The sequence below is a fragment of the Vigna unguiculata genome, chromosome 10, assembly GCF_037176805.1.
Source record: "Vigna unguiculata cultivar grain cowpea cultivar isolate G323 ecotype 2 chromosome 10, ASM3717680v1, whole genome shotgun sequence".
Taxonomy (NCBI): domain Eukaryota; kingdom Viridiplantae; phylum Streptophyta; class Magnoliopsida; order Fabales; family Fabaceae; genus Vigna; species Vigna unguiculata.
This window is the reverse complement of record NC_140801.1, coordinates 8713643-8728083: the sequence shown is the minus strand read 5'-3', so window position 1 is coordinate 8728083 and position 14441 is coordinate 8713643. Positions and strand designations below refer to the sequence as shown.

Genomic DNA, 14441 nt, shown 5'->3' with positions numbered 1-14441 from the left:
CTGTGAAGTGTTGTGAAATTCAATGTATAGAAACAAATTTCATTTAATTTCTACATGTATACAATATCTTAGTTTTAAGAATAAATTTGACACAGAATCTTATGTTTTTTTTTTTTTTGAATAGTAACTACAAGTAACTTATTTCATGTACATTTCGTTTTATTTATTTATTTCGGCTAAATTATTTTTTAATCTTACTATTTATTTTTCTTATTTTGGTTTCGAAGGTAATCAAATGTCAAATCAAATTCTTCAATTTATAAAAAATTAATATTTTGTATTCAATTATAAGTAAAATTAATAACAAAAATTAAAGATTGTAGGGACATGATTTCTTTTAAAGATATGTATTATTATTTTTTTATATTCAGGAACTTTAACTCATTCTATTAATAAAGATCAAATTAAATTAAACAAAAAATTCATAAATAAAAATTAACTGAGCTTTTATATATATATATATATATATATATATATATATATATATATATATATATATATATATATATATATATATATATTTGTGTAGTTCATATAACACAAATAACACATCTAACAATAAGTTATTGAAACAAATGCTTAACTTAAAATTAAGATACATTTAAGTTATATTAATTCACTTTCATTCAAAATCCAACATACAACTAAATAGAATATATATGAGTTTATATGTCAAGGATATTTAAAATGTCAAATATCAACTAACGTCATCTAAAACATCTAAAGTAGGTACATTAATTCTATAAGAGATTAACATTTGATTTAATCCAAAACTCAGATTTATAAATAAATTCAATAATATAATATCAAGATAAGTTTATTACAACTCATATCGCACATGTCGCAATGTGTAAAGCTCTTCCATCAAATTCTTACCACATAATATCTTATATCTGATCACAAACTTTTATACATTTTATCATTCTCTAAAAGCATTGTAAAACAATATAATTTATTTAAATAAAACCATAACTTAGTCAGATATTAAATCTATATTTATTTTACATTCATAAAAACATAAATATATTTAATCAGTTAAAAAGACCATAAGAAGAAGAAAAAAAGATTATTATATGTAGCTTGAGTAAAAATAAGTTTGCTTAAGCAAAAATTTTATTGTTTAAATGAATTTTGGGAAGATCGAAGGGTTAAGTTGTAGTGTGATTTTTGTTTAATTCGAAAAATTCTTCGCTTGAGTGGAAATATGGTCGAAAGAATCCTTACTTTTGACTTTATTCTCATTTGAGAAAAGATGTCTTGTTTAAGTAAAAATATGATAGAGATGAATTTCTATTCTACTTTCATTTGAGCAAAAATTTACTCAATAACAAAATCAAATAAGTTTTTAAGAATAATTTCAAAAATATTTTAATAATACAACTTCTAAACAATTCAATTCAGTAATTCAAAACATGATTGATAATGTTAAATTTTACCATTATCCAAGCTATATTTCATTAGCAAAATCATCTCTTCCAAAACTTTTAACCTACTTAATCCTCAATTTTACCTTACTTTTGTAAATAAATACATTTTGGGTTACATTGATCTAAATATACCACTAATCCCCATTTTTGTGTCCTTTTTGTAGATGGGAAGCTTTGTTCCAAAAATCCAGACTAATGAGTGACCCGGAATAGCAAAGAGAAGAAGAAAAATGTCAACAGGAAGCGCTTGGCGACGCGAAACTAGAGCCAAGCGGAACAGACCGCCAGCCAAGCGCCAGACAGGCGCTACTGTTAGTCACCGCCTGGCGGCACTTGGTCATCGCCAGGCGGTAGCGGGAAGACTTGCCCCCTGTTTGGTGGCTTGCGCCTGGCGGTGAGACCCTTCCGCCAAGCGCCAATGTTCGCTGAGCTCTTGGAGGTCTGCTAGGGCTTGTGGGAACAACTCCATCTTCCTCTTTGTGTGTCCTCCCTATTCCATTTCCATTTTTGTAAGCTTGAGCTCTCCATGACAATGGAGAGCTAAACCTATTTTTGTTGGGGTTAAATGTAGCCACTGAACTTTCATGTATTTTCGAATGGTTTGAATATATATATGCTTCTTCCATTGATTTCTAGTATCTTGTTTATGTATTTAAAGCTTGCTTTGGTTTACCCATTCATTGCATGATATTTGGGTCATTAGGTATTGGAAAATATCTCTTGAAACTTTGAATTGGAGCAAGATACCTAATGGAACTTGTATCTAGGAATGGAACTTGACCCATTAGTTGTCTTAAACCCTAATTTGTAAAGCGGATTTGTTTATTTAGGGATTCAAGGAATTGACTCTAAATAAGGAAACCTAGGCTCATTCAACTAAGGGATTAGAGTTTGAGTAAACTTGTGGGTTGACTTTAGTAATTAATGGAGAAGAGTTTTATTGATTAATATACATGAGAGTGAAGTAGGTGAAGTCTAACTCCAACAATATCAATCCATTGCATTTCTAGTCTTTACCATTTTCTAGAGTCTTCAAATATCCAAGTTCAATTTTAATTATTTATGCAAAATCAAATTTCATACAAAAAACCCAAATTATGAATTTATTCATTAGTTTAAATTAGTCACTAATTACACAATTATTTAGTATACACGAGTCTCTTGGGAAACGATATTCCGGTCTTACCGGTTACTACTTGCGCGACTTGGTACACTTGCCAAAGTTCTAACAAGTTTTTGGCGCCGTTGCCGGGGACCCGTGTCTAATACTTGACTTTTGTGTGATTTTTGACTTATTTAGATTAAATTCTTTTGTTCATATTTATTGCTTTCGGTTTACTTATAGACACACATTATTTGGGTTAACTTGCAGTTCGAGCATGTTTTTGTGGTTGCTTTATAGTTTATGCAGGGTAGGGTCTGTACAAGGAGGACTGCATCTTCAGAACCACTCATTGCCGATCTTGAAATAGAGTAAATCACCCGCAGAAACAATAGTGCCACAAGGAGAAGGCGAGCTCAAGTACAACAAGTCGCCCATCACTCTTCTGCTTCAGACACCCTTTTGTCTACTTCTCAGAATCTCGATTCTTTTCCTGAAGAAGAAATGGCCGAAAAACCTAATGGTGATGGTAGAGGTCGTGAGAGACGCACTTTGGAAGATTATGCAGCGTTCACAGGCCATATCAACTTCAACAGTATTGCTAGGCCAAACGTCAATGCCACCAACATGGAGATGAAGCCAGCTCTCATTCATCTGGTGCAGAGTAATCAGTTCAACGGCTTGTCTCATGAGAATCCTTACACTCATCTGGCCACATTCTTAGAGATATGCAATACTGTGAAGATCCATTAAGTTCCTGATGAAGCCATACGACTGAGTCTCTTCCCGTTCTCACTAGCAGGACCTGCAAAAGCTTGGTTGAATTCCTTTCCTGAAAATAGCCTCACTAACTGGGATGATGTGGTGGCAAAGTTCTTGAGCAAATATTTTCCCCAGTCCAAGGTTAATAAGGGAAAACAGGAAATCTCGGCATTTCAACAAGATATGGATGAGTCCTTGGGCCAAGCATGGGATAGATTCAAGGGACTGTTGAGAAAGACTCCCATTCATGGGTTTGATCAACCTACACAGCTTACTCTTTTCTTGGCAAGTCTTAAATCCCAATCAAAGTTGATGTTAGATGCCTCTGCCGGTGGGAGTATCAAGTGGAAGACGCCAGAGGAAGCTTATGAGTTAATAGAGAATATGGCAGCTAATGATAATGAAGCCTATACTGAGAGAGCCCATTCTCAAAAGAAGGGTATTCTAGAGCTTCAATCTCAAGATGCTTTATTGGCTCAAAACAAGATTATGACTCAGCAGCTGGAGACCCTGATGAAGATATTGTCACAACTTCCTCAAGAGCTTCAAAATGCCTCTGTAGCTCAACTCCAACAAGTGCAAAGTTGTGAGTTATGTGGAGGAAACCATACCAATGGGCAATGTGCTATGCCAAGCACATCTCAAGAGGAAGTTAGTTATATGGGCAATCAAGGCCGACCAGGGAACTATAATCAAGGATGGAAACCTCACCGAAACATGGGCCAAGCAGGACCTTCCAATAGGCCCCCACATCAACAAACTTACCAACATCCCTCTTTGACTGACAGAACCTCAAAGCTTGAGGACATGATGCAACAGTTCTTGCAAATGTCAATTCAAAATCAAAAGAACACTGATGCATCAATAAAAAACTTGGAGGTGCAAGGGGGGCAATTAGCCAAGTAATTGGCTGATCAACGAGGAAGTTCTTTTTCCGCCAACACCGAAGCCAACCCCAAAGAGCAATGTAAGGCCATTTTCACTAGAAGCGGAAAGGAGGTTGGACTAGGTTGTAAAGAAAAGGTGAAGGCTAGAGAAAAGAGTAAGAATGAAGAAAAGATTCAAGAGGAAGAAGTTGATGAAGAGATTGTTGAGGAAGAAGAAAAGAATAAAAGTGAAGAGAAGGATAAAGAGAAAAGACAAAAAGAGAAAGTTGTTGTGAAACCCCTTCCCTATCCTCAAAATCCTTCAAGAAAAGAGAAAGAGAGATAGTTAGCTCGGTTCAAAGACATATTCAAGCAGCTTGAGATCAAGATTCCCTTTTCTGAAGCACTGCAACAAATACCCTCTTATGCAAAGTTCATGAAGGAATTCCTTGGCAAAAAGAAGAAATACATAGAAGAGGAAACCATTGAAGTGCAAGGGAATTGTAGTGCCATTATTCAGAAAAATCTTTCTCCAAAATTCAAGGATCCAGGTAGCTTCAACATCCCCTGCACCATTGGAAATCAAGATATGGGGAAAGCTCTTGTTGACTTAGGGGCTAGCATTAATCTGATGCCCCTATCTATGCTTAAAAAGATTGGTGGTCTCGAAGCCAAGCCAACAAGGATGACCTTGTAGCTAGCAGACAGCTCCGTCAAATACCCCTATGGCGTGGTGGAAGATGTGGTGGTGCAAATAGATAATCTTAAATTCCCAGTTGATTTTGTGGTGATGGAAATGGAGAAAGATGAAGGGGTACCACTCATTCTTGGGAGGCCATTCATGAAGACAGCAAAGGTTGTTATCAATGTGGATGATGGAACGCTAAAATTGAAAGACCAAGATGAGGAGGTGACATTCAATGTTCTTGAAGCTGTGCAAGAACCGACTGATGAACAAACTAGTCTTAAGGTCGTCAATGAAGTCTTATCTGTGACTAGTAGACCTTGGCAAGCTTCAAAGTTGCTTGAAAAGTGCTCCAATTGTTTCTCTGTGAAAGTGAATGAAGAGAAGGAAGAGAAAGATGATGTTCTAGTTCACCACCACTCTTTGATGGGGACTAATGGGCTTAGACCCGGCCAACCAATTGTGATGAGAAAGGAAAATTTGAAGATTTCTCCTAGAAGATTCAAATCAAAATGGTCAAGGTTGTGGGTTATTAGAGACATCAAAGTTGATGAAAGGATTGAAATTGAAGCTCCTTATTCTAGAAGGACTAAATTGGTGACTAGTGATCAATTGAAGTTGTATAGGTGTGAGGTTGGGAAGGAGCACACCAAAAGCAACAACCAAGCTTAAGCGCCTTATCCGTCAGGCTCGTGACGTTAAACAAGCGCTTCCTGGGAGGCAACCCAGTGCTCTAAACTCATTCTAGCTTTTAATTTTCGTTTTTGATATAGCTTTGTGTTTTTATGCATGTGTGAAGTGTGTTAGTATAGATTGTTGCGTTTGATTTGATGTTTGAACTTTGTGCTAATTTTGTTGCATGCATTTGTGAATTTGTGGAAGCATAGTCTTCATGCATAGTTAGTTTTAGGATGTGATAGCATGTGCTTGTGTTCAACCTTTATGCATCATAGAATGTGCTAGTGAGAATAGGAGTAGCATAGTTGTGTAGTGAAATCATGTCTTAAATTAAGTTGTGCATTTGTTAAGTGAATTGAATGTTTTGCTTGAGTGTGAATGCTTGGTTTGAAGTTGAAAAGCTTGAAAAAGTATGTGTGCAAGAGCGAAAGGTTGGTGGGAGCACAATTTAGTCAAAACAAACCCAACCAACAACCCAAAAACTCAAAAAAATCCACCCCTGCAGCTTAACCGTCTGGCGGTGCACTCCGTCCTACCAGGCGCCATCTGTAAAATCAGCCCCTGGAAGCAATTCAGAGCCATCCGCCTGGCGGCTCATTAGCGTCCACCTGGCACCACACCAGAAAAACTGGTCCAATGGCATTTTACTGATATGCCGCCTGGCGGCTCGTGACCTCCCGCCAGGTGGTAGCGTTGCGCGAGCTGTGATTGGGCCTTTTAAAATGTGTTTTGACCTAGCCCAAACCCTTACCCCCTTATTACTCCCGCCTGGCGCCTCTCCACTCTCACACTCTCACACTTACCAAACCCTAACTCTCTAATCTCCAATCCCTAACTTAAACCCCCAATCCTCTCCTAAATTCACAAACCCTAACCTCCAATTTGAACCCATTCTTGTGCCCTTACTCACACTCACTCACATTGCCGCCACACTCTCGCTAGGCGAAGTGCCTTCGCAACTGCTTCCACCACTCAACCTCTCCACGCATCAACCCACTCTCACGGACTCTCTAATCTCACTTCTTACAACATTCTCTCTTGCATTCAACTCAAATGGCATCCTCCTCAAATCCCAAAAGAATGAAGACCACCGTTGGCAACCCTTCAAAAGGGCAAAAGCGAAAGGAGAGAATTTACTCTCACTACTTCCTCACAAAGGATAATGAGGACCGCTTCCAAGTGGTCATGCAACGAAAGTTGGTGGTAGAGAGGAAAGTGATTCTCAAGCTCGGGGAGGTCAACGAATTTCAGCTGGAGTTTATCAAGCGTGGTTGGGAAAGGCTGGGTAGCTACCCTAACACTTTTAGTGTAACCTTGGTAAAAGAATTATATGCTAATGCCAATGTTACCACCTCAGCAGCCCCCACCTTTCTCAGTTATGTGCGGGGGAAAAGGGTGCCCTTTGATGCGAACACGATCAATGAATTTTTGGGTACCCAGCTGGCTGATGATGTGGAGTGCCAGTTTTCAGTGTTGGATGATGAGGGCGTGGCGCCTGGAGAGCTGATCCAAGCACTCTGCTTGGCGGGTGGAGGATTTCACAAGGGCACGATTCAGAAAGGTTCCCTTCACCCTTTGGCCCGCTTTTGGTCAGCATTTGTGCATGCCAACATCTCCCCATGCTCCCATGTGTCTGATCTTATGGAGGGACGCGCCACCATTTTATACACTATCCTGACAGGTCGGGTGATGGATGTAGGGTAGTTTATTGCAAATGAGATCCACCGGTGTGCCAACGCCGCTGGCAAGGCCGCTCTTGGCCATCCCTCTCTCATCACCCATCTTTTCATATTTTCAGAGGTTTTGCTCAATTGCTCCCAGACCCAGGAGGCGCCATCAGCCTCAGGCAGAGCTTGAGCCAGAGCCCGAGCCCGAGGCAACACCCACCATTGACATGCGGTTGCAGGCTTTGGAGGCCAAGCTCGATCACCTTCAGCTCCTAGAACCCCAGATGCAAGCCAATGCTGACATGCTTAGGGGAATCTCCCTAACTATTCCTGAGCTGCACACCCCATCAGCTGAGGAGTTTGCTGCCACTGTTGCTTGGCCTGGGGCCCAGGCCACTACTACTGGGGGAGGTGGAGCCTCAGCTGCTGCAGAGGATGAGGAGGAGGATCTAGACGAAGAGGGCGAGGATGACGCCTGAGCACTTGGAGAGAGTGATTCACTTTTTGCAGGACTTGTTTTGTTGATAGTCCTGATTTATTTTATGCTTTTAGATTTCAGTTTTTTTTAACTTTCTTTTGATAGTATTGAACTTTTTAGCATAGTGTAGAACTTTGTAACTTGGTTGTGGTGAACTAATCTTTTGCATTGAATTACTACTTTTCATGATCATCGTTTGTGCTTGTTATGAAATGATGTTGAATTGGCTTGTGAGCATGAGCTTGTGGTTGTTCTCATTTTGATATAGTGATGCTTGAGTTTAATTGTGATCAATGATTTTGACATATGTTGACAATTGTGGAACCCAAATACCCTATGAGAGGTTGTGCCCCAAAGTTGATTTGTGTGAATGCTATCACTGTGGACTCATAATTGACTTTGCTTGAGTTCAATTGCTATTCATTTACTTGCATACTACAGGTGATCAAGGCCATCTTTCTTTTTCTTGTTACATAATTGAGCCAATCCTTTTTAAGTTGATTTCTTGAGCAAATCCTTTGAGTCTTCTTTGAGCCTTAAAGATAATATGTGCCATTCCTTGAACCCTGAGCATAGTGAAGATGTTGACTACCTTACCTTGAGCTTGAGATAGCAAATGATTGTTAGTCATGAGTATGGTTCAAGTTTGGGGGAATTATTGCTGATACAAGGGAGCATGAGAAAATTTGTAAAGTTTTTGGTCCAATCCAAAAAATAAAATAAAAAAAAAGAAAAGGAAAGAAAATTGGTTCAAGCAAGTTGGGAATTGGTTTCATTGGTTCAATAGAGAAAGGAGAAAAATACTTTCATGATTTGATTAGTTGCTCTCTTAGCTCAAAGTACTTTTGTTATCCTGAAAAACCAAATTTCCTTCTTAGCCTAGCCACGATACAAGCCATAAAAGACCTTGTGATGATAGCATGCTTGTGAAAGTTTTAGAAATTTTGAACAAAAAGCAAAGTTAAATTGTGTGACATTGTGATGGTAGAGAGAATGTTGTTTATATCCATACACTAGTGGGCTTGAGCGAAACACTTGTTCTTGTGAGAAGTGGTACCCATTGATCAAGGAAACATTTTGCCCTGATTGTTGATCCCTTATAAACTGTTGCATGCACTTGTGATATTTTTGTTTTGTGAACACCATAGCTTTAGTTTGCCTTGCTAATGAAACACATGTGCTACACAATCTTTCAAATAAGAGCAAGCACAATTGACATATGTTTTCTTGATTTGCTAGATCATTGCAATTGTGTTGTTCATCTAGGCCAAGTTACCTTTTTGCTTGAGGACAAGCAAGGTTTTAAGTTTGGGGGAGTTGATAATGTTAATTTTTACCATTATCCAAGCTATATTTCATTAGCAAAATCATCTCTTTCAAAGCTTTTAACCTACTTAATCCTCAATTTTACCTTACTTTTGTAAATAAATACATTTTGGGTTACATTGATCTAAATATACCACTAATCCCCATTTTTGTGTCCTTTTTGTAGATGGGAAGCTTTGTTCCAAAAATCCAGACTAATGAGTGACCCGGAATAGCAAAGAGAAGAAGAAAAATGTCAACAGGAAGCGTCTGGCGACGCGAAACCAGTGTCAAGCGGAACAGACCGCTAGCCAAGCGCCAGACAGGCGCTACTGTTAGTCACCGCCTGGCGGCACTTGGTCATCGCTAGGCGGTAGCGGGAAGACTTGCCCCCTGTTTGGTGGCTTGCGCCTGGCGGTGAGACCCTTCCGCTAGGTGCTAGTGTTCGCTGATGTGGCAAGTTGGCTCTTTTTCTTCTGTTTTCGCGAGGGAAAACCTATCTTGGACACTTTGGAGCTCGAACAACACGTCTTGGAGCGCTTGGAGGTCTGCTAGGGCTTGTGGGAATAACTCCATCTTCCTCTTTGTGTCTCCTCCCTCTTCCATTTCCATTTTTGTAAGCTTGAGCCCTCCATGACAATGGAGAGCTAAACCCATTTTTGTTGGGGTTAGATGTAGCCACTGAACTTTCATGTATTTTCGAATGGTTTGAATATATATATATATATATATATATATATATATATATATATATATATATATGCTTCTTCCATTGATTTCTAGTATCTTGTTTATGTATTTAAAGCTTGCTTTGTTTTACCCGTTCATTGCATGATATTTGGGTCATTAGGTATTGGAAAATATCTCTTGAAACTTTGAATTGGAACAAGATACCTAATGGAACTTGTATCTAGGAATGGAACTTGACCCATTAGTTGTTTTAAACCCTAATTTGTAAAGCGGATTTGTTTATTTAGGGATTCAAGGAATTGACTCTAAATAAGGAAACCTAGGCTCATTCAACTAAGGGATTAGAGTTTGAGTAAACTTGTGGGTTGACTTTAGTAATTAATGGAGAAGAGTTTTATTGATTAATATACATGAGAGTGAAGTAGGTGAAGTCTAACTCCAACAATATCAATCCATTGCATTTCTAGTCTTTACCATTTTCTAGAGTCTTCAAATATCCAAGTTCAATTTTAATTATTTATGCAAAATCTAATTTCATACAAAAAACCCAAATTATGAATTTATTCATTAGTTTAAATTAGTCACTAATTACACAATTATTTAGTATACACGAGTCTCTTGGGAAACGATATCCTGGTCTTACCGGTTACTACTTGCGCGACTTAGTACACTTGCCAAAGTTCTAACAATGATTTATCAATCATAATTCTTTACTCATTTCAAATTATTAGTCTTTTTAACTCAAAATATGCATATTTAAGTTTATATCAATATCATAAATTATCTTAAGAAAGTATCTCGAAATCTACTCTATTTAACTAAATCATAATCAAAACTCAATAAAGAAAATTATATACTTAGTCAGTAAAGCTCAAACTAATCTCAACAACATTCAAGTTTAACCAATCAAACATTTTAGTTTTTAGTGTTAGAAAAAAATTGGTTGGCTTATAAAGAAGTAATTTTAGTTTTTTTATTCTATTGTAGTCATTAAGTTTATAACATTGATTGAATCTCCTTTCTTGCAATTTTTAAATTGAGTGTAGTATTGTCATTTTTATCCCATTGTAAATCCATTTAAATATTTGAATACTTGTTATATATAGTATTAGATATGAGTTTTAGGGTTTGGGTCAAGGGGACTCTTCAAAACCTTTCAAATAAATTTTATCTATTAGTTTTCCCTATTTTTTAATTGAATATAGAAACACAATTCTAATAATAAATAAAATATATAAGCTAAATAAAAAAATTAATATATATATATATAACTACTTTTATATGGTTCATTGGTAATTATATTTTCACAGTATAGACTATAGGTTAAGTAAACATGACATCGAAATATATGTTTTAGGTGAGTTAAGACATAAATTATGTTATTACACAAATATTTCTTTCAATATAAAATTATGTTATTCATAATATTATTTTGTTTTAGTCTTAATTTTTACATTGATTTTCTTTTTTGTAAAGGAGTTTCATTAATTTTTCATTATAATATGAATATTGTATGGATTTTGAGAATTAAATGTCATTTTTCCATATGACCCTACACCAAACTAGAACCCTAAGAGAAATGGTTATTTAAAAGGAAAGGAAAGAATTAAAAAAAAAAGAAAAAAAAAAGGAAGTTGAGATTCAAGAACTGCAATGAAAAGATTGATAGGGTTGGAACAAATTCAACCCCATGCTTTGTGTCGCAACTCCACACTTCTTTGGCATTATACTAAAAAAAAATATTTTATTTTATTAATATTATAGACTTATTATATGACAAAGACAGCAATTTGTAAAAGCTACTTCAAATCATAACTGAAAGAGAAACATATTTATAGATGGATTATTTTAATGTTTTAAAGTATACTTTTCACTTTCTTCTACGTCTACGATTTTATTTGTTTTAACGATTTATTTTGGATTTTATTATTTTATTTTAGTTTCCTCCATTTTATCTCTTTGAAATATTTTATTTCCAAGCATTTTACATTCTTTTTCTAGTTTTATCTACTTTAATTTTTGCACAATTTAAAACTTTTGTAATAATATATGTATTTTTAAAAATGTTTTAAATATTCAATAAAAAAAATTTAATCTATAAGATCGTGATCATAAAGATGAAATGATTATAAAGAGGTACACATTTAATGAGTCATTATTTTCTCTTATTCAATTGTTTTTTTTTTTGCCAATCTTGATGATTGTGTAGTGCTTAATTGTTTTTTGTTAGTGCATTTTCATCAATTGAGCTTCATTGAGTCATTATTCCGAATTTTGATTAATTTGGCATTAATTGGTTTAATTTTCGTTTCTATTTATTTTTAGGTATTTTGTGCAGAAATTTTGGAGCATGGATGCTAATCATAAGATGAAGAGAGAGTGGTCACATCATTCCCACATCATTTCCACGTCCAGACCATGTCATTTCTACGTCACTTTAGTGTTTTGGGCTAACATTTTCAACCCATAGTGACATTTTTGTAATTCTTCACCCCATAATGACATTTTTGTAAATTTGTGCATCTATGGTGATGTGACCACATGAGGGATTAAGAATTTTAGGGGCAAAACCCTCATTTTCGTTTATCATCTTCTTTTTTGCGTTTTTGGAGAGCTTGGAAGAGTCATTCATGACAGCCATTCTATTTTGACATTTTGGTGCATTTTGGACAACACCCATGTTAGGGTTTCACATTCTGGTTCGATAGTTTACATTGCAATTTAATTTCCCCTTGTTTATAATGCATTTTCATTCTAGTTTATGCTATAACTCGAGTCCCATGGAGAACTAATTTGGAGTATTGAGTCTTTGATGAGAATGTGATGAAATCTTGAGATTTTTGTGCTTATTTTTTGCTGTTAATGTTGCTCTTCATCATTTTAACGGTGGTTTGTTGTAGGATACGAATTTTGGGCATGCGTAATGTTTGGATTTTCGTTCTTGCATTGAAATAGACATGAATTTGTGCTTAATGTTTATGGGTGATGTTTCTGGATGTTCTCATATATGCTTAATTAGTGGGTACGATTAAATGATGTGATGAAATCATGTTAATCCTCGCTTAGTGGTTTAATTACGATTACACAAGACTTTCTAGATAGCGTGCTTAATTTGGTGATTTGTGATAGGTGGAATTACATTTGAATCAAAGAATCAATGCGTTTTTATCAAATATGTCATTATGTTTTAATTCTGTGTTGAAATTGTGAATCTGCCAACCCTTCCCCCTCCCCCCTTGTTCAATCTGGAAAGCTTTGATTGAAAACAATGATCACTGGGAGACGACCTTGGGTTAACTCCTAAGTACTATATTTATTTGTTTAATTTGGTTAGGTACGACCTCGATCAAATTTGGCGTCGTTGTCAAGGACCAGCGTTTTCGTTCAAAGTTATTTTCAATGTCGTTTTTGTCGTGTGTTATAGTCTGTGTATGTGTTATTTCATGATGTTGGGTTAAGTGTGGTTGAAGTTTGATGTGCATTATTTTGTGTTGTTATTGTTCTATTCAGTGTTTCCATTGCAATGTTTCTGTTTGAGTGTGTGTGTGTTGCTGCTAGAGTCATTGTATTAGTGTTTGTAGTAAAAAAATGTGTAGTTTTTCAGCAAAACTTCAAACGGACATAAATTTTGCTCCGGTTATTGATACAGGGAAAATGCATTTGGGGTAGAATATGATTTTCTTTGCAATGCCTATGCATAAGCGGTTAAGCCATTTCAAAATCTCCAAATAGAGTTATTTTCCTAGTTAACTAATTTTTCTTGGTTTTTCCCTATTTTCAATCAAACTTTGTGTGTTTTTGTTCGTGTAGTTAGGATTTCAATTTGGGCTTCAAATTTTTTGTGATACATATTCATGATTTTAGGATTTTTGTCAAAAAAATTTAGGTCAATCTAAGGTACTTCAATTTATGCCAATTTTATTCCTAGTTGACTTTTTGTTGATTTTTGCTGTTTTGGATTGGTTGGTGCATGACTAAGGGGAATCCTGATATTTTACAAAAGTTAGATCCTAGAATTGATAAAACCTTCCATAGAGGAGTTAGGCATCATAGGAACCCATCTCTGCATCTTGCATATTTTGTAACTTTTCCTTATTCATATGATACTTGTAAGACCCGTGGAATTTAATTAATTAAATAAATAAATAATTAATAAATGCGGGTAGTGGGAGCCTTTATGACATTAAATTCTAACTTGTATAATATGGAAAAGTACCAGCTCAAGTGGTTGAGAGTATTTTAATTGTGTAAGAGGACTTGAGTTTGAGTCTTATGTATGTCAATTATGTGTTATTTATTTGTTATTATATTTTTATACATGTGATCATGTTGTGGGATGATATAATCCTTGAATTATATGTGTTAGCATGAAATATGAATTGGATGAATGGTTGAGCATTGATTTGGCATTGGCATGGTTGTGGGTTCAAGCCTTGGAGAGCCCAAATTAAACTTTATTTTTGCTATTGTTAGTTTTGACTTGAATTTGAAGGGTTAAAGGAAACCCTAGATGCATGGGCAGCCAAGGGTGGCTGAAAAATGGATCATAAAGAATCAATGAATGATAATAAACATTACCATTAAACCTTAAATTCGTTTTTGGTAATTATCCAGTTCTAAAGCACCTTTAAAAGGCAAAAATTAGGTTAGAAGAAGGGTTTTGCAAGGCTGAAATTGCACTCAGAAAATAGGGCACGAATAAGGGAGTTCTATGTAAGATCCGTGAAAATTAAATAACTAAATAAATAATTAATTAATAAATGTGGGTAGTGGGAGCCTTT

At 35.8% G+C, this 14441-nt stretch overlaps 1 protein-coding gene across 1 annotated transcript; it reads left to right on the top strand.

The window, feature by feature from the left end:
- The first annotated feature begins 3033 nt into the window (after positions 1-3033).
- LOC146882088 (uncharacterized) lies at positions 3034-4854 on the top strand. The gene is made up of 3 exons (XM_085667267.1): positions 3034-3193; positions 3296-4170; positions 4534-4854. Exons 1-3 carry the CDS (start codon positions 3034-3036, stop codon positions 4852-4854), a joined length of 1356 nt encoding a protein of 451 aa, XP_085523393.1.
- Positions 4855-14441: the final 9587 nt, after the last annotated feature.

Excerpts from the sequence above, each read along its gene's own strand:
- LOC146882088 (XM_085667267.1), top strand. The coding sequence starts at position 3,034 with ATGGCCGAAAAACCTAATGGTGATGGTAGAGGTCGTGAGAGACGCACT. Across the intron at positions 3,194-3,295 it reads TCTCATTCATCTGGTGCAGA|CCATACGACTGAGTCTCTTC; the intron begins GTAATCAGTTCA and ends TTCCTGATGAAG. Across the intron at positions 4,171-4,533 it reads CATCAATAAAAAACTTGGAG|CTTGAGATCAAGATTCCCTT; the intron begins GTGCAAGGGGGG and ends ATATTCAAGCAG.